At 37.1% G+C, this 26,517-nt stretch overlaps 1 protein-coding gene and 1 non-coding gene across 3 annotated transcripts in view; both read right to left on the reverse strand.

Annotated features, from left to right (window-relative positions):
* The window catches only part of Lmbrd1 (LMBR1 domain containing 1), a 114,108-nt gene that overhangs the window by 6,838 nt on the left and 80,753 nt on the right, over positions 1–26,517 (reverse strand). For both annotated transcript variants that reach the window (XM_029557798.1, XM_008856280.3), the window contains 5 exons: positions 17,257–17,321; positions 16,799–16,901; positions 16,126–16,230; positions 13,362–13,511; positions 11,479–11,557 (listed from right to left, as the gene is read on the reverse strand). In XM_029557798.1, coding sequence (XP_029413658.1) covers positions 11,479–11,557; positions 13,362–13,511; positions 16,126–16,230; positions 16,799–16,901; positions 17,257–17,321 — 502 coding nt within the window. The remainder of the gene's footprint in view (positions 1–11,478; positions 11,558–13,361; positions 13,512–16,125; positions 16,231–16,798; positions 16,902–17,256; positions 17,322–26,517) is intronic.
* LOC115068147 lies at positions 667–774 on the reverse strand. Its single transcript, XR_003847522.1, has one exon. It is a non-coding gene; the product is annotated as a U6 spliceosomal RNA (small nuclear RNA).

Genomic DNA, 26,517 nt, shown 5'->3' on the forward strand with positions numbered 1-26,517 from the left:
TACTTCTGGCCATGAAGAAAATCTAATGTGCTATTGTGCAGGGACCAACTGTAAGTCTGATAAGCTATTAAGTTACACTATTGGTTATAATATTAATATTGCATTATATTAATTATAACAATAAGTTACTATAAATTGTCTATTTATGAAGACCCCCAAATCAGAAAGTCAAACAGCATTTAGGAAAAATGCACAACCTTAACAAGTGAAAATAGATTTTTTTTCTGTTTTTAATTGAATTTTTGGGAATTTCATACAACACATTTTGATCATATTTCGATTCCCTCTCCTATCTACACCCTCCCCTTCACACCCCGAAAATTAAGACCTCTGGAGTCAAATTTGTGTCCTCAAGCCCTCCCTACTGGAACTTAGGTAACCTATTCAGTGTCACACCCTTAAATAAAACTAACTTTCCCTCTCCCAGTAGTTACTGGTTGCCAATAAACCTTAGTTAGGGTTGGGCTTCTTAGCCACTTCCAAGGCTCAGGGATCATTTCAGAAGAGGGGTGGGAAGACTGTACAAGCCAGAGGTGGTAGATGACCACAAACAGTTTTCCAGACAGCTGAGCGGTTACTCAAACTCATAGCAATGGTGATACCAAGCACAAGATTCACATAGGCTTAAGTCAGATGAAATCCCAGCAAACAGACTTTTTTTTTTTTTTAAATATGGAACACTTCACGAATTTGCATGTCATCCTTGCGCAGGGGCCATGCTAATCTTCTCTGTATCGTTCCAATTTTAGTAATATGTGCTGCCGAAGCGAGCACGCAAACAGATTTTTAAACAGAATAGTTTACATATTATCAAAAACAAAATGTAATAGATTCAATAAATATTTTTCTAATTAGTACTCAAGCTAACAGCGGTGGTGTACATTTATAGTCCCACTATTCTAGAGGCTGAAGCAAGATGACTGGTTGAGGCGAGTCTGGGCCACATAGAGAATCTGAGGCCACCCTGGGGCTGTATAGCAAGACCTTGTTTGAAAACAAAACAAAATTTTAAAGCAAAAGAAATTTTTTTTTAAAGTTAAAAAGTGAACAAAAACTCCCCCCCCAAAACAAATTAAAATATATATGTATTATTTCCAATTACCATCTCTCTCCATTCTCTTCTACTAGACTCAGCAGCAAATCCTACTGGCTCTACTTGCAAAATAAATCCAGCTCCTAACACTTGCTGCATTGCCACCACAACCACAGTGCTCCCTTGGATTATGGCAAAAGCTCCCATCGACCTGCTTTTACTCTTGGTTCGCCACAACCCGTTCGGGCATCAGTGGACTATACACTATAACAGGGCAAATCAGGGCTGCCACTTGTAGCCATGTCCTCTGGAACACAGCTGCAAGCGTTTGGCATGCTGTGGGCAACACTCATGTTGCAAAAGCAAAGCTGAATGTGAGAGGAGAACATGTGTGCTCCACAAACCTGAACAAGTACTATCTCACCTTTCAGAGAAAGCTTCTAGGTGCTGGTCTATATGAAGTGTGGCTGTCACAGTGATCCCTTAGGAACCCAAGTCTCATGCCATTCTTCTACTCACAATATTTGCCTCTGAAAATAAAGCTGAAGTCCTTACCATTATCTGTTTGTTGCTCCTCAGCCTGGAATACTCCACCTCAGATCTCTCTACTTACTCGGCACTTTCTTAAGGGGTTTTTCACTCAAATGTCATCTTAAAATTCTGAAACATCTCTCCTGAGGACCTCTTCTACCACTTTATCTCTGCAGTCCTTACCACCCTATTACATTCTCGTCTGCCTCCTTTACTTAAGGAAGCTGGACAGGAACAAGAATCTGACACTGTTTTCCTCCCTCTGCTGCCCTGGCACTGAGAGCAGTACCTGGCACACTGAGGCATCAGTACTTATTTGTTAAGTGAAAACACAGAGGAATGCTAAACATCCAGAACTAAGAGACACTCAAAAGGAAAACATTAAAACTTTATCTTGGAATTTCAAGACTGACAGGGCTATGGTCCTTAGCATTACTGCAAAGAATATAACAGTATTTTCCAGACACACTTAAATTGCGACACAGACATTATTTAATGCTGTATCTCTCAAGAAAAGTAATTTCCTAAATTCAACTATTAAAATTACCAAAATTTGACCAGAGTTGACTTATGTTAATCTTACAGACTAAATCTGTCTTTAACATTCCCACCTGTAGTATGTGTAGATGATCCAAGTCAGAATGCCTAAGATCCAAAGAACAAATGATAAACGCAGGCGAGGACCTGGAGAAAGGGGAGCTCCCATCCACTGTTGGTGGGAGTGCAAACTGGTGCAGCCACTATGAAAATCAGTGTGGAGGGTCCTTAAAAAGTTTGATCTGCCATATGATCCTGCCATACCACTCTTGTGGAAGATGTTTCCATACCCCATTCCATATCCTTTTCCTTATCTGAACCTCCCCATAGTCCCCCACCAGATTTCATGTACTCTGTCATATATGTTAAGGACTATGGAATTATGTTTCTGGACTCCTATATTAAACTTCTTCTACCTAGGGCTCAGGGACTATTGTAGAAGAGGCAGAAAAACCCTAAAGAGCCAGGGTGATGAATGACCACAAAGAAAGAGAGTTTTCCGGATAGATGGTCAGTTACTCATATGAACTCACAGCAATGGTGACAGCATGTACAAGCCAAATGGCAAGTTCAAACCATACAAAATCCTAGGATAGATGTGGGGCCATGGGTAAGAAACTCCAACCCTACCTGAGAAACTACTGACAACCAATGGCTGCTGGGAGAGGGAAAGTCAGTCTATTATATTAAATTGGGTGGGTGGGGGAGCAATAAGAGGAAGTGTGGATATGAAAAGGGATCAAAACACACTTATTGTATGAAAATTGAAAAAGTTCAACTAAAAAAATGAAAAATTAAATCAAAAACAATAAGAGAAATTTCACATTCTAAATTCTTGACTTTGCCTTTTAAATTACTTAGCATATCTAGCTTTTCTATTGTCATCTGTCAATTTTATAAACAGCTCTAAACATCCTCACTGATCTAAAAAAGCTAAATTTATGGATTGATTGCAATGAGAGAGAAGATAAAATGGAGTGAGTTTTTAACCTTTGAGTTTTTAGAGGTTGGGTGGACTGATCACTTTACTCAAAGTCTTTCAAGGGGTAGGGGAACTGGTTAGAGTTAGACCGAGCTTATGAGCAGCACTTGAGTTGGTGGACACAAAGGAGAGATCCTGAAGCAAGTCCTACTGCACAGCTAATCTTAATAAACGAGCCATTTCAATACTTCACAAATAAATAGTTCCTAGAACAGAAGATAAACCTTGTTTTCTTGTCATAAGTGCTATTTAACATGAGGCAGGGAAATATTCCTGCATTCTAAATTGTCCAGCCTAAAAATATTATGTTGGTGTCAGCTACTCATACTTCATGTGAAGATTTTAAATTTACTGATCAATATTTGGGAATGGTTTAAATTTTACTATGAGCTGTGAAAATTAAATGGGGTGCTCTGGAGTGGGAAACTGCTAGAGTTGACAGAAGATATGTGAAAACCATGAAGAAGAAAGTTATGCTGTTGATATTATCATATGTACTTTATTAGAAAAGCCGCTTGCCACTAGGCACCGCTTTCAAAACAAAAGCTTCAATAAGAAAATGTAAAAATTACTCTATCTTTAAAAAATAAATGAGGAATTTATAAACTCTCTAAATTGTTTATGAGAACTGAATTATCTCACCAAATAAAGAATACCATGTTTGCATTTCAATTGGTGAGTTATTTAAAAATGAAAACATTCTTTACTAAGTTCTAAAGTACTATGTAGAGAAGAGGTTTAATCTCTGAAAAGTTTTTAATATGTTCTGTATAGATTTAGACTGTTCTTTTTTTAAAAAATTTTATTTTATTTTATTGTTTTGTGTGTGTACGAGTGTACTGTCTGCATGTATGTGAGTGCACCCATGTTGTGCAATGCCACGGAGGTCGGAAGAGGACGTCGGATTCCCCTGGAACTAGCATTAAGGACAGTTCTTAGCTACCATATGGGTACTGGGAATCAAACCTGGGTCTTCTGCAAGATCAGTCAGTGCTCTTAACCACTGAGCCATCTCTCTGGCCTCTAGACTGTTTTTTTTTTTTTTTTTTTTTATACTGTCTCAAAAGGTACATTTCTTGCAATCTTGATCAAAAAAATGACTCATTTTACATTACTGAATATGTCTATAATTAAATGAAAGTTTATTTGATTGTGAGAACTTATAAAGAATGACAGAGAACTTTAAAACAAAATATTTCATAGATGATTCAGAATCTATAGTAAACAAGAAAGATTTAACTCACTTTCATAAGGATGTGTGCCTTTTAATCTAAATTGCTCATGCAATCAGCAAGCAGCATTCATTGTGTGTACCAATTTAAATTTGTTTTTTAGTTATATATTTTTATTTTATGTTTATGAGTGTTTTGCCTGCATGTATGTATGTATAATAATACATGTATGTGTACAATGCCTGAGGAGGTCAAAAGAGGGCATCAGATCCCTGGAACTGGAGTTACAGACAGTTAAGTCACCACGCGGATGCTAGGAATCAAACCCAGGTTCTCTGCATGAACAGCTCTTAACCGCTGAGCCATCTCTCCAGTCCTGCATATCAACTTCTATGCTCATAATAAATCCTGCTATTTTGTTGGTCAAAATACACAGTGGTCAACCACTGGGTATACAATTTAAATTTACAGAATTCAAGATAGATGATGTCTACACATTTAAAAATTAAGATTTTTAGAAATAATGCTAAATTATATAAACAACAGAATCCCCAAGATGGCAGTATCCAGAAACGACATCCTTGTGGTTTCCTATCTTGGCCTGCACTGGACATGGCTTCCTACAGCAGCAGCCCTCCAGGTGGTGCACAGCAGATTTTACTGTGGTTTTTTGTGCTCTCAACATTCGCACATTGACTTCTTCTGAACCATGCACTCTGAGGCCTGGCCTCCTAACATTTCAGCATTGTTTAAGCAGAAGGATATTCTCTTACAGGACTCTAGGTAGTAAATTCTAAAAATCTGACACTGATGTCATGTTTATTTATTATCCAGCATATTTTCTGACTCTATCCCTTATCTCAATAATATCCTTTAAGGGACTTTTATCTCCCCTACGTGTGATCCAGGATCTGGCATTGTATTTTATCTTGTTTCTATAAATCTTCCCTCTAGAACAGTTTCTCCCATTGCCTTTTACAACACTGACATTTTGAAGCACACAAGCCAATTACTACAGCATGTTCTTCAATATGGGTTTGTCTGATAACCCATTTGATTCATTATCCACTATTCTAGCCCATCATTTCATGAGATGCACAAAACACATTTACTCCTCAGAAATGCTAATTTTGATCGCCTAATGCATATTTTGCCTGATTCCTGTGATATATAACCACTATTTTCCTCTCCTTACAACTCATAATCTGTAGAGAGAACCCAAGGTTGTTTTAATCTGTAGTTTTCTACAATGGGTTTAACCTCAATTACTCCTGTTATATTTATCTTTAAGTATTTTACTCGGGTCATTTATATATCTGCTAGGCTTTCATTTATTTTATTATTATTGAGTTTCTTGTCACCTGCCCATACTTTGAGCTTGCTTTATTCCTTCCCTTTGTTGGTCATTCCATATTGTACTGATAACACTAAGTCTTTGGAAGTCTCCATTTGCAATCACTTTCTTTGTAATCTCATCTAGTTTCACAGCTCTACTTTCAACCTACTCAGAATCATCAACAATTAGCTTTTTTCTCCAGAACTAACTTAAGGGAAAATGCAACATTTCCACTTGGATCTTTGGTAACTAGCACAGACAAAATTGTTTAAAACAAATGTCTTTAATACTCTCTCAGTGCATGCATGAGAGACAGACATAGTGTTCTAGGTCCATGTCTGTTGCTGTGATAAAATGCTGTGACAAAAAGCAACTAAGAAAGGGATTTATTCAGCTTACAATTCCAGGTTACAGTCATTCATAATAGAGAAGTCACAGTGGTAGGTGCTCAAAGCAGCTGGCCACATCTCATCCACAGCAAGCTTGGAGAGAAATGAATGCACTGCTTCCTCTTTTGCTCTCATTTAGCCTTCTCCTCTCATACTGTTCTGGACTCCCTGTCTAGGAAACGGTGCCACTCACAATGGGCATATGTATCTTCCTACATGAACTGACAAAAAAGAGAATTTCCCATAGACATGGCCACAGTCCAACCTGTTGAAGATAATTCCTCATTATGACACAGTGTTAAACCACGCTCTAAATTCTTATCTGTACCCACAGATTAGTACAACTCTCAGACCTCAACAGATAAGTTTCTTTGTGCAATAGATGGCAATTAACACAGTTCACAATTGGCCAAAGTGCAGAGAATAAGTGTCTATGAAGTTGTCAGCCTCAAATGGGTCATCTGGATCACATGCCCTTCCCCTTAAGGCTCAGGAGCCGTCTCTGAAGTGGGGGAAGAAAAGAGCCAAACATTAGGGAGGACTGGACTACAGTAGTATCTTCTGGATGATAGAGCCACTAAACTCATGAAAGCAGCTATGGTTGCCTATACAAGACATGCACAAGATCAAGGCAGTCAATATTCCAATATGAAGGGGGGAGTAGCTGAGAAGCTACTGACAGTTGACAGCATCCGGGAGAGAGAGAGAGAGAGTCAGTTTTCTTTAAGGGTATATGGTGCCTCGCAGGCTGACCATGCTCCAGGGGATGGCCCCATGAATATATGGGTACCATGAATTGGACTCAGAGGGCTTTAAGAGGACATGAAATTGGGAGGAGGTGAAGGAGTGGGGAGTGGATCTGGGAGGAGTTAGTGGGAGAAGTGGGGGTGAATATGATCTAAATACATTACATGCATGTATGAAATTCTCCAAGGATTAATAAAAATGTTATATTAAAAACAATAAAACATCTACCTGTACAACAAAAAGACTCTTAAGTGATTCTAGGTTGTGTCAGGTTGACAGTTAAAACCGACCAGCAGAAATACAGAGTGAAGAATAGACTCACTTTTGTAAAAAGACTCATGAAGAATTGGTCAATGGGAAAGCTCCTAAATGTTTTCAGTATGATTCTTTATTAAAGATTAGATTTATATACACTTATTAGGAATATGTCAAACCTACATTAGACAGGAAATTTTCCTAATTTTAAAAATTCTTTAATTCTATATTTTAGCTTATTGCATATTATATTAAATATTCTATATTATATTAAAACTGCATCTTCTAATGTTTAATGTTTGCTAATTACTAAATATTGTCAAAAGCATTTTGACCACATGATTTATCACTGCAATAAGATACTTTCTTGGACATTAAAATGCTAAAGATTTCTGGTTAATCTTTCCTTTTCCAAACTCAGGTTCTCTGTAATAACCTAGGTTTAGCCTTCCCACTATGGGGTATCTCTCTCTCTCTCTCCTGTCACTTTTATCAACTCAGAGCTTGAAATGGCATTTCCATTGTATTTAAAAAGCAGTAACCCACTTTATTTTTAATATTTAAAGGTAAAGGGTAAATAATGTAATAGTGTTACATCTCTTCCCTCTTAAACAAAACACAAAAAGAGAAACAACAACAACAAAAAACCACTTGGAGTCTAGACCTTTGTGTCAACTCTTAGAAGCATATTCTACACCCACCATCAAAAGAAGACTGTTTAGGTGGTATTTCCAGACCTCTTTTTCATTAATACTACAGTTTACATTTTCAGGATTGTTTACAAATTATGTGGCTCTTTATGGCCTTTATTCCCATTTCTAGGGTTCCTATGCAAACATGTGGGTTTGGAAATAAGTTCTCTAACCTTAACCTATGTAATAGTTCAGAGAAGGGGATTCAGGAGCACAGGAAGTTGATGTCTGTTAGCAAAGCAAAACAGCTTGGTAAACAGGTTTTACCTAAAGAAACTGTATTTTGAATCATCTTTCAATTACAGGCGTATTTACCCCCAAACTTAGTGCACAGTCTTTCTAAAGTAAGACCAATGTACATTTACTCTATTAATTTTCCTTTAACATCATTAAAATATTTGTCACTTTTTCCATGTATATTTTCTCTCTATATATAATCATGTCTTCTTTACCTTTTGTCTGCTCAGTTATTTAATAATTCATGGCATTTGGTTTAATACATCAATTTATACTTTAGCATCTAACTATACAACCCCATAGGCTATTTGATTACTTTTAAGGCTCTACTCTATGAGAGCAAATGCACTTAATGAGAATACATGCACAAAATGAAGTCTGATTTACAGAAAGCATTACATTTCCAGCTACTCTAATCTCCAAATAAGAGAACAAATTTTTTTCAAGAACACATAAAATAATTAAATGTGACACAGAATAAGATTTTGGGTTTAGCAAATGCTGTCATTGGAAACATATTATTTTGCTTTTTCCCTCACTGCACTCTTCACATGTTCACTGCTCCTGCTACAATTTATTGTTACTAAACAAGACAAATATATTTATGACTTATGTCTTATTAATGCATGATTTTTTTCCTCTGGCTAGAATACATTCAGGTTGTTTATTTGCTTATTTAGATTTAACTTATTCTTCCAAGCCCAACTGAAATGCTATATTGTCCCCCGGGGCAGAATGAATCATTATTCCCCTTTGCCTTATACAGTATTTTGTGCTCTTTATTTTTCCCTCACACTACACTGATTGATTTTTATGCCCAGTTCCATTAGGCTGGATGCTATTTGAGGGCAGGAACTCCAGGTGTGCTCCTTCTTTCCCAGAATCTAACGCAGTCCTTATAGTGTCTGTGCTGTTTACACTAAGGCACACTGCTCTTTTATCTTCCTACTTCATTCAAATATTTATAATTTCAAATATATGTATTTGTTTTACTAATTCTGTTTGTTATTTATTCTATTCACATTTAAATATAAATTGCTTATAGTTATGTTTATTAAGTAGCAGTTAAAGAATATAAAAACAGAATTATAAAGATCTCTGCATATACAATTTAAAACTAATTGTAAATTGCTGTTTGGCTTAGTTTAATCATATAAAGCATGCAGGGTTCTTGTTAGGATTAATTAAGAGAACTTTACAAACATAGTAAGATAATCTTTATGAGACTACTGGTAAACCATCATATCCTACAGATTATTTTAAGCATGAAGCAAATTACTTTTGGATAAATGACTCTTGTATTCTAACCATAAGTACTCAAAACTGGGGTTTCAATAATATTTTAATATCGTTAATAAATATGAGACAAAATGAATGAAATATTTTAAAAGCTCCGAATATGTGCTTAATATTGACAAGAAGCCTGCTTATCTATCTATCTATCTATCTATCTATCTATCTATCTATCTATCTATCTATCTATCTAACATCTATCTATCTTCAGAAACTGTGCCTTAAATTTTCTAGGAAAGCTATCTTTTCTTGGAAATAATTTGAATTATCATGCTATAATTTCATTTATAAACATAAAAATAATTCCCTTAATTTCTGTTACTAGCAAAGGACACAGAGTGATTTAAATATATCTGGGTTACACATGTTTCTTGTATTTTCTACTCTGATTAAGTGTTCCTACCAAAAGTGCCACCAATAGTGCTGACTCATTCACACCAATAGTGCTGACTCATTCACACCAATAGTGCTGACTCATTCACACCACATACACAGTTAAGACCTGGGTTCAATTTCAATAGACACCTCACCAATCCTTCACCACATACAACACTCCATCGGGATCCTACATGCATATCTCATACCCTGACCTATTTCATCTTTTCCTATCAATATTTAAGCAGTTCTCTTTGCAAACTCTTCCCACTACAATCCAGGTATCCTAGTTCTGGCATTCTTTTTGAAGTGCCCCTCACTTCCCATGAAGTTGGACAGCATACACTTCTTTCCATCCCTTGATTTGCACCTTGCTTTCCATCCTTAAATTCGCAATCATCCTTCAGTCCTAAAAGTCACATCTACTCCAAACAACCTAATCACTGTTGAAGAACAATCATACCAGTTGTGCAGATTCATTCAACAGAACACTAATCGATAATTTCATCTTTCCCTATACATACTTATATCTATCAATAGCTTACTTTCAAGTGGATTCCTCTTCTAGTCTGTTTTATGAGCTATCAAAAACTATTGCCACTTTTGGGCTGGGCATGGTGGCACCTGTCTTTAATCCCAGCACTCAGGAGGCAGAGGGAGGTGGCTCTCTATTAGACAGAGGCCAGCCTGGTCTACAAATCAAGCTCCAGGCCAGCTGGGGCTACAGGGATACCCTGTCTCAAAAAACAAAGAAAATCAAACCAACCAACCAACCATCCAAACAAGCAAACAAAAACTACTGCCACTTTCTTTAGTTGTTCACCTCTTGGTCCATTTAATTCTCAGCAGCTGGTTTGACTTATATTTCATAGAAAATTATGATAATCATATATTAATGCTACTTCCTGCCCACCCTCAGGTGGTAGTAAAAGCTTATTATCCAGCCTTGCAATCAGGAGAAAATAGTACTTCACATCCTTTTTAAGCATTCTGTCTTGGATGCTCTTAGCAGCATATCCTCCTGAGCTGGGTGATAATGTAGGTCATTCATCCTTGCTGACAGTTTTCATGTTCCTCCTTACTCAGTTGGCTCTATCTCCACCATGAAGTTTTCTTGTTCTCTGTTTTCTCTATACCTTCTGTCTCTGTTCTCCTTTGGAAGATGATGCTCCCAGGTCCCTTCCACTGCCTTGTCATGCTCTGCCCTCTAGTTCCTAACATCCATGTCCAAATCTCTCTGAATGTCTCCAAGATATCTCCAGTGCCCCAAACATTCCTTAAGCCTCTCTTTAGTCTTATTAATTTTTATCTCATCTGCTGATACCAGAAATCTTTCATTTCTTACTTTACTGTTTAGTTCAAATTCTCGCCACCATCTTAGATGACTGTCACATTCCCCCTTTCCTATCTTCATGCTCTGGTCTCAAATCTCCTTTATATATAATTATTGGAGTCAACTTGCTAAAAATAAACCATACAGTAACTTCTACATCATTCTTAGAACTTCTCACTGGTTCTTTAGTCACTTGCCAAGACTTGTGATGATCTCATTTCTAATTCGGCAACCTCATTCATTCATCATTCCAACCTTTACCCCATAACTTACAAAATGAAGCAAAGGAATAACAATGTTTCAAACTCTCTTGAGCACACACACCTGTGAAGTTCCAAATTATTTTGTGTGTGTAATGTTGCTCTAGCTGTAACAGCCTTCCTAGATGCACATATCTGACAAATTCTCTGTAACCTTTAAATGCTACTCTAGTCCCCCTTGCCTGAAACTTTTCTTTTTAACTGCCACAGCCTCATTAGACAGAGTTACTACATCTTCCTGCGGGGCGACCCCATTCAGTTTTTACACATTATAAATTCTAAAAGAGCTGGTAATAGCTACTTTACCTTCAGGGGCATCTGCATCACATCTCTTTGGCATAGAAAGGGTCGAATTGCCTTTATGAACATCAGAAGTTATATTGTTCTGAAAGATGAAAATATAGTTAAAATATAAACATTATAGCCATGAACATATTTGGATTGAAGACATAATCACATTGTGAACTTCATTTTCCACTTTCTACTAATTACATCTAATTTTCTAAAAGGTAAATTTAACACAAATTATAAGACAAGTTATGGTAGATTTAATATTAAGATGTCTTGCAACAATATTTTTAGGTCATATACTAAATGACAGAACTTCTTCCCAGAATTATTATGACATCACAAAAGGGGGAAAAAAAGCTGTAGTGGCCTTACACCTAGGATTATGTTTGTAGTCCCAGCCGTTGGGAGTCTGAGGCAGAGGATCATGAGAGAAGACTCTGTTTGAAAAACATCCCCTGTCACATACACAAAAAGAAAGAGACAGAGACAGAGACAGAGACAGAGACAAAGAGAGGAAAAGAGGGTAGAAGGGAAGAAGAGACGGAAGGAGGAAGGGAGAAAAGAGAGAAAGAGGGAAGGGAGGGAGGGAAGGGAGGAAGGGAAGGGAGGAAGGGAGGGATGACGGGAGGGGAAGAAGGAAGAGAGGGAGGGAGGGATGGAGGGAAGGAAGGAAGCAGAGAGGGAGAGAGGGAAGGAGGAAAGGAGAAAGGAGAGAAGGAGGGAAGGGAGGAAGGGAAGGGAGGGAGGGAGAACAGGAGGAAGGGAAGGGAAGAGGAAGAGAGGGAGGGATGGAGGGAGGGAAGGAAGGAAGGGAGGGAAAGGCGGAAGGAAGGGAAAGAAGGAGAGGAAAGGAGAAAGTGAGAGGGAAGGAGGGACGAAGGAAGGAAACAGGAAAAAGTGTGTTCTTACCATGTAAAGTTATAATCTTCATTTGTAGAATATTTACTGAGCATGACCTAGTGACGCAGTGCAGGGATGAGGCAGAAGGAGAATAAAGGGTCTGAACAACAAAACAGTTCCGGTGATCTAGTATGGTGTTCCCAAACTCAGGGATCACAAAGATCTATGATGTAGCTGTTCACCTACATTACTAACTAATATATTCAATAAAGTAGTGATTTAATACTTTTTAAAACGAGAGATGTTACTGATGGCGGGACTGATGTGCTTGTTTTTCAAATTTCATGTTAAAGTAAATGAAGAACAGAACAAGTACAGGATGAAAGAGATCTGGATGGACTGGATTAATACTGAAAGACACCATTAAAGTGATGTGTGAAACACAGCTAGGCTGTGACTGGAAGTCCAGCAACAGCTATTTGAGGAAAAGGAAAGATACTAGAAGACATTGAATCCAAAATAGTCAAAATATTTTAAATCGCCCAAAATCCAAAGCTTGCTGTCCAATTAAACTTAAAAAAGCACTGCTGACTTTTGATTAGACAACAATATCAAGAAATGAGGAAAACAGCCCGGAGGAATCTGTCATGTTTTGGGTAAAAAAAAAAAAGCCCAATTATTCACAAGGTATCAGGGAAGCCTCTCTTGTGAGATTCACAGTAACAATGGACAAGCACAATGCACTTTCCAGAACTTTTTGGGGACACATTATTAAAATTATTTAAAGAGTTGCTTTAGAGGAGGTTTTATGAGTCATTATGAATCAAGTGCTGAGGAAAAGCACAGCCATTTAGTATTACAGCACCACTTAAGACATACTTTATAATAAAACTATATGTTATCTTATAAAGTATAAAACAAACATAAATCTACTGAAAATGGAATGAAAAACATTTTAGCAATAATTATCTCTGTATTTTTTAATTTATATAAATTTTTAGTTTTTTGTTATTATTCCTAAAATAAGGAAATAGCTACAATTTGAAGATTGTACTCACCTCTACTAAGTAGTTCTGGCTTCCATACATTACGTACTGGGGAGCAAGGCTGTAAATCATGTAGCTAGTGTGAAGGACAATGAGTAGAAGGATCATGCAGAGAAACAGGAGTGCTTGAGGCCTGGTTCGCCCTCTTCTGATTTTATACAGCTAAGACGAAGACAGTGATAAACTCTCAGCATTTTACCCTATTCGAAAAGCTGTAACTCACGCTCCTGTGTTCTGGAGAAGTATTTATAGGGTTCAAATGTTCCAACGCTAAGAATTTCCAGCCATTCAAAATAATTATAAGAACAAAAAAGACAATCTTCTACCTGCAAAACTTTTATAGTTATCCTTAGTTTATCGCAAAATAATACCAGAGAATCTACATCCAAAGACTCTTACAAAAATGTTTCATAAAATATATTAAAAAATTAAAAATTAAAGTGATTTAATAACAGGAGGCAGAGGCATCTGGATCTCTGTGAGTTCAAGGACAGTCTGGTCTACACAGTGAGTTCCAGGCCAGCTGGGGTTAAGGTGACCCTGTCTCATAAAGACAAAAAAAAAAAAAATGTGGTAATTGTTACTAGCTTTCACACTGCTGTCTTCAGATAAACCTTCTAGGCTTACTATGCAAAAGCATCTTTCAGAAGTTCATAGAACTAAGAGCTGTGAGCTATGTCTAGTTCTATTTGAAAATTCAGAGCAAGAATTTAAACTATAGGTGTAGCAATATGGTTATGGTTTATATTTTTATTTCTATATAATATTCCCACATAAGAACAGATGTGACATATTTGTAAGTATTTGTTTCTATAAAATAGCAATGACATCCTCATATTTTGCTTTAAAATTAGTTTATGATAATTTAGGATATCTGATTATAGATAATAGTATTTTTATCTATATGAAAGGGGAATTAAAATGCTAACTATAATGTAAGGATCTATGTGAGTTGTTTCATTTTAATAGTGAGCCCCACTTTCACTTTAGTCATCCAGGGAAGCCTCCTCCCTGCCACATTACCAGACAGTAATATAGTGTAGACTAAAAGAATTCCTATTCTGGGTGACATGACAGTAAAATCACATAGAAACATACATTTCCCAACTTCTTTTATACCTAGATGTGGCCCTATAATCATAAAATATTCCTAGAGAGAAACCCAAAGAATTATTGTATTGTTAGGCCTAATATTTTAACTACTAAACCAATGCTAAGGGCTTATTTTTGCTCCATAGTTAGAAGTTTTCTTTAGTTCAAACACATTTAGGGGCTGGAGAGATGGCTTAGTGGTTAAAAGCACTGACTGCTCTTGCAGAGGACCCAGGTTCAATTCCAGCACCCACATGGCGGCTAACAACAGTCCACAACTCCAATTCCAGGGGGTCTGACACCTCCTTCTGACCTCCGTAGGCATTGTACGGGATAGGTGGACTTATACACCTCCAAGAAATACACTCATGCACATAAAATAAAAATAATAAATAAAATATTTTTAAAAAAGAAAAAACCCAGGACAGGAGAGATGGCTCAGCGGTTAAGAGCACTGACTGCTCTTGTAGAGGACCTGGATCCGATTCCCAGCACCCACATGGTGGCTATGTACTGTCCTTAACTCCAATTCCAGGGGAATCTGAGGCCCTCTTCTGACCTCTGCAACATTGCGTGACATGGGTGCACTCACATACATGCAGACAATACATTCATACACATAAAATAAAAATAATAAAAAATATGAAAAAGAAAAAAAAACACATTTAACTGGGTTTTTGTTTATTTATACTTGGAAGTGTATTTGTCCGATTCACCTTCATGTTACAATTTGTTAAGTATCTCAGAATAAATATAAGAATAAGCAATATACACGGCTGTTCTTTGGAATGGGGAGTGGTGGTTCCAGGAATCCTGTAACACCGAAATCTACAGATGCTAAACTCCATCATGTGAAAGGGCATAGAATTTGCATATAACCCAAAAAGACTCCCCTGCACACTTTAACTCATGTCTAGATTACTTATAAGCCATGTAAGTGCTGTATTAATAGCTGTCACGCTGTGTTGTTTAAGGAATAATGGAAAGGAAAAAATTGTGCATGTTTACTCCAGTCAAAACATTAAGAAAAAAGTCTTCTGTCCATGGTTGGTTAGACCTACAGGTGAGGAACTCATGAATAGAGGGCTAAGCACAGTAATCTTTAACTTCTAACAGGGAGGGAAATCTTTGAACTTTAGCACATTCATTGTGTGTCAATGTGTGCCCAGTCCAATCAAACACTAAGGGAAATAATGCATCTTCTCTACAAAGGTCTCTCAGTCCTGGTATTGTTGACATTTGGGCTTGATGAGTCATTGTTCTGCACAGTACATAATGTTTCCCAGCATCATTGCTAGATTTCAACAGCAGTCCCTAGAAATAATAACTAGAACTATTTCCACACATTGTCTAACATCTTGGGAGGGGGCAACTTCTGTTTAAGAGCTCTGCTCTAGACAAAAAGCACTTTTTATGTTAACATGAAATGAAACAGTATTTCTGTCATTCTTAGCATCAAGATACAACTAACATATTCTAAATATAAGAGCTGGGTGGTGTGGAACATACTTATAATCCTAGCACAGTTTGGAAGGCTAAGGCAGGGAGATCACGGGCTTGAGGCCTGACTAGTCTAAATAGTTAGGCCCCTTCTCAAAAAACACAAAGAAAGAGGATAAATTGCCAGAATAGAAATAATGTAGAAAATAATGAAAAAAACAACAAGAAAGTAATATATACTTACTCTAATCCAAAAGAACCATATGCCAATATTTCGAATTCCTGCCATCGAAGTAAAAATAAAGTACACAATAATAATTGTTATAAGAATATAATCAAGAGGGAACACCTGAAAAAAGATGAAGATCAAATTTAATCACCAAGCTAAAAAAGTGCTAAAATTCATATAAAATAGCTGGAAGCTTCATTTTACACACACACACACACACACACACACACACACACACACACACTTGATTATTTATATTTGATATTTAAGTATCAACCCTGTTTCAGATTAAGTTAATATGATAATACCATAAAAAAAATCCTCAAAAACTAAACAATGAAAAAACTCAAAACCCAACTACCAACATGCTATCAGTACAAATATCCTAAGAAAAATCCTAAAATAAACATGTTATATTTTTATATATGAAATAAAAGACTTCATTAAAAATGTCAAAACCAAATACTGTCTGGAAAAGTTCATCTTTTGTAAAACTTGGCATCCCACATAAAAAGTCTGCCAATATAAGACTCTTTAAACCAGTATCAGTGTAGTAACCATATGCAAATTAAAAAATTAGCAAAGGGCCCAAACATATGTCTAAGTTTCACAAGTCTGCATCTGACTTTAATGGAACAGAATGACACAATGTTTTGCTGGAGTATAAAATGACTGATGTGTTACTTACTGTCTGTAACAAAGGCAAAAGCATGTTCAATGGATTACTCAGGTTAGTTCCAAAAATTATGAAACCAGAATCTATCCCAGCTGAATGAAGAGCTTTATCTAAACTAAAACAAGAAAGTTATAAAGAATGAATTTACATCATTATGATCACATTTTCAGTTCAGCTTGGAAGAATGTCATCATAATTTAAGCATGCAACTGCAGCTGAGTCATAGAAAACCAATGAAAACAAATAAAACCTCACTTAAACATCCCACAGAAATCATTCAATTGAAAAGGGTGAAAGAAGTACTGTCTATTATTGGACCTTTTAGTGATTCTTTGGATTAATGCTATATAGCACTTAAGGTAGAATAGCTATTTAAAATGAACAGGCTATACTAATGGACTTTGGCATCAAAATATATAATATCAAAGAATTTATATAAGTGCTTTAGAAAGTGCTTCTACTGTACTTACTTTGACAGGAAGAGAGAAATTACAAACAGCAATGCAACTAAGATGAAAAATATCCCCCAAATGATCTAAAAGCAAAAACAGATTCATTACAATATAGTTCTAAATGTTGATTCTAAAAGCAAAAAATCATTAAGCTCAATATGAGTGGGTACTACATAACAATGACTAACTGAAATGATGCAGGTTACATTTCTATTCAATATATAATCCCAGGCACTGTGCCTAAATTTTCATGAGACTATTTGATTAATATTGCATAAACGAAAGAGGCAAAACATTTAAAAAGTCTTCAATAACAAGTAAACGTGTAAATTTCATTTGATCAAAAAAATTGTTCTGGGCTGGAGAGATGGCTCAGCAGTAAAGAGCACTGACTGCCCTTGTAAAGAACCTGGGTTTGATTCCCAGCACCCATATGGTCGCTAACAACCACCTGTAACTCCAGTTCTAGGGGATCCAACACCCTTTTCTGACCTCCACCAGCAGTGCACAACACAGGTGCACCTACCTACATGCAAGCAATACACTCATATTCATTTAATAAAAATAATAAATAAAATTTTAAACTTTTGTTCTATTACATTCAAACAGACTTCAACATTAACTGAAACATACACTAAAGAGGTGATTTCATACACACACACACACACACACACACAAACACCCCCCCCCAACAGAGTGTTATAAATATATCTCAACCCAGAAAAGTCTGTATAAGTCAAACTCTTGACACAGCACTAACTGGAGAAACTATTATATAAAAATGTTTCCATAGAAAATATGTTAAACATTTTAAGTTTTTTTTTCCCCTCCTACTATATGAACTTTGTGTTAGGAATGGCCAAAAACAAAAGGAAAGGAAATAATATATTGGAACTGAGTTTCTAAAGGCCTATTTCAATGAGAAAGACATGGACTCTGGCAGTGGCTTTTTTCTCCCTGTCCCTCTCCCACAAGTCCAACGGACACTTGGGTTAAAGAGCTGACTGACAAGTGGACAGAAGAAAGTCCTTTTTTTTAAAAAAAAAAAAATATTTTTTTTATTTTATGTGTATGAGTGTATTGCCTGCATGTATGTGAGTGCACCCGTGTTGTGCAATGCCTGTGGAGGTCAGAAGAGGGCTTTGGATTCCCCTGGAACTGGAGTTAAGTACAGATCATAGCCACCATGTGGGTGCTGGGAATCAAACCCGGGTCCTCTGCAAGTGCAGTCAGTGCTCTTAATCACTGAGCCATCTCTCTAGCCCAGAAAAAAGTACTTTTAATGCTAAGCCCCAAATGAGTTTGGTTTGGCCTTTGCTTTGTTCAGAGTTCACAGAAACACATGAATAAAAAAGTCTATTTCAGAATGCTCAGGGGATAAAAGAAGTAAATACTAGCATATTATTCCACCTGCCTTATCAAGACGATTTGGGGGAATAATAACTTTGGAAACAATTTTAGGCTTGTCTTCTGGAGAATTCGTCAGTTCAGAGTAGAATGCCTTTGGGTCTTGGTGGGAAGAAAGACAGCAACAGAGAGGACCGAGAACACTGTGGCCGGCTCTTGAGAGAAAGTGATGCTATAGCAATCATCTTCTATGGTAGCCTCCGTTGGTAATTCATTATTTATAAAGGGTTTCAGGGGTAAGGACTTTGAAGCAACTTCACTGTAGCAACAAATGTTCAGCATAAAGGGCATGAAAGGGTAACATTATTTTTCTACTAGATTCAGATGACAATATTTGATACCTAGGTAACATGGAGGGCAGCCGTCTTATATGGAGGACCGACAAATACGGCATATTACTTTCTAATTGTCTGTTAACAAGAAATGCTTGGCACATGAGGCAGTGTAACTGCCAGCTTCCAACTAGTAGCTCTGGACACAACACAGAAATAGGACTTGAAGGTAAGATTCCCTTTCCTTGATATTCATGTTGGCAAAAAAAACAAAGAAATACAAAATCTGTAGCTATTGCACCAATGTACTGTATAGACTATTTAATCAGCTACTTAAGAGAACAGCAGAATAAATGCAAGAAAGATAAATACTTTAGAAAGGCCAAGAAAACTGCATGTATACATGACCTTGCATTAGTACTAAAGATCATGTCAGTGGTGATAAGGCTGAAGTCTACCTAGAAGCTATGCATTACACTGTAGCCAGGACTCCAATTTCAAAAGGAAAATGCAGCTGTGGATGTGGCACTCACTGTTAATAGCAGAGTAAGAACCTGTGAAGATTTCCTCTTCATAAAAGCAATAAGCAAACTAGCATAAATTGTTTAAATCTATTTTTCTACATATGGAAATTAATCAAAGGGATACAGCAATACAAGAGCATTAATTCAAGAAAAAATTAGTGGATCTTAGTGAGAACACAGAATTCTGGGAAACTTTAACTAGCTCTAGTTTCAAGCTTCCCTCTCTGATGCTGTTGGTTGTCTTTAAAAATAGCCACAGAAGCCAGCAGCCTAGAGGTAATACAAGGCAGCAAAACAGGGTTGAAGCTCTTTTCAAGTCTTATTCCCAGAAAATTGTCATGACTTGACCTGGCTGGTGGTTCTCTAGAAGACTGTACTTAAAGGCTGTGTGTACTTGACCTGAATTGGTGTTCACACAGAGCTAAAAGCCTTTTTCCGAGGAGTGCTGGCTGAAAACAATTACAAGAAATCTATGGACTTCATAACTTCAAGAGCCAGTGGACAATGTCCAAAAAATAAACTAACCAAGAAGCTGAAAAAAGAAAAAGCTTAGGGAATGAGATACATCAGAGTTTTGAGGCTCTCATATTCCTCAGAGCCATGAAGGAGCTACGTGTACTCAGGCTTTTGCGCATGCTCAGGAAAGATCTAAGAAGGCCTAAACTCCTACTGCTGGCTGACAATGAGACTGCACAAGAGGAAAGTAAGTAAAGGCTGGGAGACATTGGTTGCAAGTCTGAGGAAATCTCTATCTAAATCACTATCTAGCTGTGCAGGGAGTAGAGTGAACACACAACAAAGAATAAAGACCATATGGAACCAGTTCATAAGAATCACACAAACAAATAATGATCTTGGGCAGGTAGTATCAAGAAACCCTGAGGATGGATAATCATCAAATAAATAAATAATATAGAAGCGTGCGTAGAACCAAACCAAGAAAATATAGTACACATAGAGGGTATAGAACAAATTCATAGGTACATCAGGAAACCAAACATCTAATCTCAATGTGTTCAAAAACACAAAAACAAAAACAACAAAAAAATCAATCTACAATAAGGAGATCCAAGCCAGCTGGGGATACAGGGAGACCCTGTCTCAAAAAGGGGAAAAAAAGATGAAGAAAAGGAAAAAAAATGAAAAAAATAAAGTAAAATCAATGCCTTAAAATAATGTCTTAGCAAATATGGCATATTACTTTCTAATTGATATTGTTATCAATCAAAACAAAAAACTATTAAGAAGTGAACTGAAATTTGAAGGTGAAAAGTATGATAAATAAAAGGTTCATGAGAGGACTGAGCAGCAGACTTGAGCACACAGAAGAATTAAAGAGAAGAAAAGTCAAGTGAGGTGAACTAAACCGAGCAAGAGAAAGAAGAAACAATGAGGAAAAGTGAAAAGACGTGAGACATCATTAAGCAGACTAATAAAAACACAATGGGATTTAAAGAAGGAGGGGGAAATATTTAAAGAATAAACAAAAACCTTTCCAAACCTGATGGAAAATATTAACTTATATATTCAGGAAACTTCACGTAGAATAAATCAAAGACACAAAACCTACACACATTGAAAATGAGAGAGCCCATCCCCACCCCTAAAGTGAACACCAAGGGAGAAGAGACTATCAGGTAAAACTGATCCTCATTCATTCAAAATCTAAAGACAGGTATAAAGACAAACTAGTAAAACCACATAAAATGAGCTAAGGGTATACAGCTCAGTGGTGAAAACAATTTTTTTTGACCATGCAGGAGACCCTTGTCCAATATCCAAAAGGAAATGGAAAAAGAACAGTAGTTAAGATGTACAGGTTCATAGAAAGGCTCCCGCTCCCAAAACTGACTCCAAGAAAATAAATCAAAACAGAAAACTAAAACAAGTAAAGGACCCATAGGGGGGTGCATACATGTCTATTATGTAAAAAATGAAAAATTCTGAACTTTATATCTGACCTAAAGATTTTAGCTAAGGCTGTTTAGATCTATGTTACTGTTATGGAATAAATGTATGTGCAGCCCCCTCTGCCCATATGTATGTTGAAGCCCTTATCTTCTGGGGGTGAGGCCTTTGGGGAGTAATTAGTAAAGATGGGGTTATAAGGATGGAGCCATCATGATGGAATTGGTTCCTTGTAAGACTAAGAAACCATAGTTTTGCTCTTTATACTGTGTAAAGACACAAGAAAGGGCAGCCATCTTAATCCAGGAGGAGTGTGCTACACAGGAACTAAATCTACCAGAACTCTAATGTCTGTTGCTTAAGCCAATACAGACTGGTTTTTAATAACAGTTCAAGATAAGACAAATATGCCAAATATGTTAAATACACATGCATATGAAACCAGAAAAAAAAAAACCAGTTTGGTTAGATGGAGCTAAATAATCTGGGTTAGAAGTAGATTAAAGTGTGATTGTGTGTGTGTGTGCATGCACGTGTGCATGCATGCGTGTGCACACATGCACAAGGGAACACATGTGTGTATAATTAAACAGAATTTTTAAGAGGAGGTATATGAAATAAAAAATACAAGCTAAGGAACAGATTACAATATAAAAGGTATATTATCGAATAGCAGTGGAAGATGAAACCTTAAAAAAAGTAACACTGGGGCTAGAGAGATGGCTTAAGATCACTTGACTGTTCTTGCAGAAGACCCAGCTTTGAATCCCAGCATCCACATGGCAGCTAACAACTGTCCATAACTCCAGTTCCAGGGGATCCCCAGCTTTGAATCCCAGCACCCACATGGCAGCTAGCAACTGTCCATAACTCCAGTTCCAGGGGATCCGACAGCCTCTTCGGTCCTCTGCGGGCACTGCATGACACGAGTGTGCTTAACTACATGCAGGAAATACACGCATACACATAAAATAAAAATAATAAATTTTTTAAAAAGGTAACATTTGAGGGGCTGGAGAGATGGCTGAGTGTTTAAGAGCATTGACTACTCTTGCAGAGGACCCAAGTTCAATTCCCAGCATCCACATGGTAGCTAAGAACTGTTTGTAACTCCAGTTTCAAGGATCTGATGCCTTCTGATGTTCGCTGGCATTGCACAACACAGGTACACCTACCTATATGCAGGCAATACATTCATACACATAAAATAAAAATAATTAAAAGAAAAAAAAGTAACATTTGGGGCTGGAGGGATGGCTCAGCGGTTAAGAACACTGATTGATCTTGCAGAGGACCCAGGTTCGATTCCCAGCACCCACATGGTGGCTACAAACCGTCCTTAACTCCAGCTCCAGCAGAATCCGAAGCCCTCTTCTGACCTCTGCGGCATTGCACGACATGGGGTACACTCTCATACATGCAGACAATACACTCATACACATAAAATTAAAAAAATAAATAAATAATTTTTTAAAAAGTAACATTTGAAATTAAGAACAAAGCTTGCTTAAAAAGTAATATGACTAAAAACTTCCACTTCAGCCAGTCAGTCTTCAGCATCACTTCTCAGTGTTAATTATCATTAGCAGTTTCCTCTTAATCTTCTTCCAGAACTGGTGCTTGCTAATAACGTGCCTTTACAGTGACTCACAAAAAGAATACTCTACCATATGCAATATCTGCAACCTGGATATTAGTTTCAGTTAGAACATACCAGATCCTGAAGTGCATTTTAAACATTTGTCCATGAAATGATTTTTTTTCAAAGGAAAAAGAACATAGAGCTTCTACTCATGTTAATGGCTGTTAATAAAACACTTCTAGGTAGAGGTTTCAATTCATAGTTTCCTGAGCGACACAGAAGATGCAATCGTATAACAACAAAAAATGATCACTTAAAAAAAAAAAATTGGGGGGATGCTGGAGAGATGGTTCAGTGGTTATGAGCACTGGCTGCTCTTGCAGAGCACCAGCTCCCGCATGGTGGATAAAAACCATCTGTAACTCCAGTTCCAGGAAATTCTCCACCTTCTTCCGACCTCTGACAGGCACTGCATGACCTCTGCCAGGGTGCACTCACACACAGGCAGGCAATACACTCATACCCCCCAAAATGAAAATACTAAAAAAATTTTTTTTGAAGTTCACTTTTTGACATATACATGGTGTTGGAAAACACAACAAGCAAGATCTCATCAGAGCAAATATAAATTCACCAGTCTATCAACATCAGCTGTGTTTAAAGAGGCTTATTAACCCAAATGATGTCAAGTCAGTTCATGTGAAGAGCTTGAAACGAATCTAAGTTTCAACCTAAACTAAACTTTCTGTCCTCCAGAAGCCATCTGGCTCCATTGTCTAATGAGCGGTCATTCTGAATGGCCCCAGTCCTCTAGCTGCAGCATTAAACTGATTAGTCATCAAGACTTTCCACAGGGGGAAAAGGAAAAACCATATGGTTTCCACTGTCCAATCCTGATAGGCCATTTCAACAGGAGTCATGCTTATTTGAACAGAATTATGTCTCTTTACACACTACAAATGGTTCCATTAATAACATTTCAAATGACGAAGGATTAAAAACTATTCAGCTCACTCACAAGTATGATTTCAATGCTTCAAGATAGTCACAGTGAAATATCAATGTAGCACCACTCAGCTCGATTGTGGTTGTAATAGTCCCTATTATCTAGCAGAAGCCATTGATTTGGTACAATATCACTCTGATTAAAGATTTTTATAACTACAAGAAAGTGGATGAGTAAAGACAGAGCCAAACCTGACGAAGAGGAGGAACTGAGTATAAAAGACTTAATATTTTTGTTATTTTAATCTCAGACATGTGCAAAGACAGTACAAAGAATTTCAGCAAATCCTTCTCTGGATTCTCCAAATGCTGCATCTTATGGTTCTTTATTAAACTCACAATGTATACTTGGCTGAATAGTTTGAGAAGTAGTGGAAGATGAAACTCTTTATAGTGCCTGTGTCTCAAAAGGAAAAAAAATGTTCAAGCATAATCATAGTTCAATCAAAATTAGGAAAGTAATACTCACACAAACTTAGGCAAATTTGAAATGATCCACTAATGTTCTTTATAGAAAAGCTATTTTCTAGTCTAACATGCAACCTAGCGTCATATACTGCTTATATCTTTTTAGTAACTTTCAGTTTAGAACATACTCAGATTAATTTATTTCCTTAACCTTGACATTCTGAGGAGACCAGAGCAATTATTTTGTAGAAAGTCCCTCCAGTTAAATGGTCTATTTTCTCCTTCTTCCTCTTCCTCTCCTCTTCCTATTCCCCTTCTCTCCCCCCTCCCTTAAACTAACCCAATTTTTATCCATATCTCCCTTATTAAGGCCTGTTTCCTACTGCTCTTCTCTTTCAGGTCATCTTCTTCTTTTTGAGAAGATCAACAGAGAAATACTACAGAGTCCTCTGGATACATCATATTGGGAGGTACAACCAGGTCTATTTATTCCACAACCAATGAGGTACACTCAGGTTAGATATGTAGGGTCATGCAAATTACTGTTTCCCCTTCTAGAATTAATGTTTTGTGGCATAATACTTGATAATAGATACAATTCTATCCTCACAAAATGTTTACGTTTTAATTTTGTTATCTATTAATCTATTCTCCCAGAAACAATTTGCAGTGATTGCCAAATGATGATATATTTTTAACTTTTTAAAAAATTTATTTTAATTTTTAAAATTTTATGTGTACGTGTGTATTGCCTGCATGTAGGTAAGTGCACCTGTGTCGTACAATACCTGCGGAGGTCAGGAGAGGCTGTCGGATCCCCTGGGACTGGAGTTATGGACAGTTGTTAGCTACCCTGTGGGTGCTGGGATTCAAACCTGGGTCTTCTGCAAGAACAACCAGTGTTCTTAACTGCTGAGCCATCTCTCCAGCCCCATGACGCTGTCTTAAAAACAAAACACTTATTTTTAATATTTTAAAATATTTTTTATTTATTATTTTTATGTGTATGCATGCATTGCCTGCATGTAGGTAAGTGCACCCATGCTGTGCAATGCCCACAGAGGACAGAAGAGGCTGTCAGATCCCCTGGAGCTGGAGGTACGGACAGTTGTTAGCTGCCACGTGGGTGCTGGGATTTGAGCCCAGGTCTTCTGCAAGAACAGCCAGTGTTCCTAACCGCTGAGCCATCTCTCCAGCCCCCATAGATAGATTATTTTATTCCTTGAGCTATCATTATTACTGTTACATATACTGCTCCTGCCGTTGTTTGCTACCTAAATGCCCAGAGACTTAGGCAGTGGGAGACCCAAAAACCTGGTTCATCTCATTATACCCAGCTATTCTCTGAGCACTTCCTTGCTTTCTGGAATAAGAAGCTTTTAAAGCTTGCATTTTTCCCCCCAGGCACAGTCCTAGAATCAGACATTTGTTCAAGCCGCCCCAGCTCTTTTCATGAAATTAGCTAGTGATTTGTCTATTAACTAGAACAAATACACTAGAAAGAAGTTACTAATTGATCTGTTTTTCTTCTGCCTAGTCATTGCTTTCTGCTTCTCTTCCATATGCTTTTTTTTTTTTTTTTTCCCCCTGTAGTCCCAGCTGTCCTGGAACTCGCTATGTAGACCAGGGTGGCCTTGAACTCACAGAGATCTGCCTGCCTCTGCTTCCCAAGTCCTGGGATTAAAGGCATGTGCCACCATGCCAGGCCCATATGCTTTTTAAAAAACTTTTTTATTATTTTTGGGGAGCTTAGATTCTTGTGCAGGACTTGCGTGGTTTTATAATTCCATTTTCACTGATAAACTTGTTATAGGTTATAACTTTCTCTGATCCTTGTTTTAAATGTCCTAGTACATTTCTACAACAGACTTAAGTATTCCTTACCAAGTGCTTAGGGACAGAAATGTTCAGATTTGCAGTTTTCCATGCTTTGGCATAGTTACACCAAAGCATCACTAACCCAAAGTATGAAATTGGAAATGCTACAAAATCTGAAATTAAAAAAAAGTATTTACTTATTTACTTATATTTCAGGTGTATGAGTGTTTGCCTGCATGTATGTAAGTGCACCTGTATGTCCAAATGCCTGTGGAGAACAGAAGACAGTGTCAGAATTATCTGTAACTGGAAATATGGTTACCATGTGAGTGCTGGGAGCCAAACCCAGGTCCCC

The sequence above is a fragment of the Nannospalax galili genome, unplaced genomic scaffold (genome assembly GCF_000622305.1).
Source record: "Nannospalax galili isolate Female #2095 unplaced genomic scaffold, S.galili_v1.0 scaffold206, whole genome shotgun sequence".
NCBI lineage: Eukaryota > Metazoa > Chordata > Mammalia > Rodentia > Spalacidae > Nannospalax > Nannospalax galili.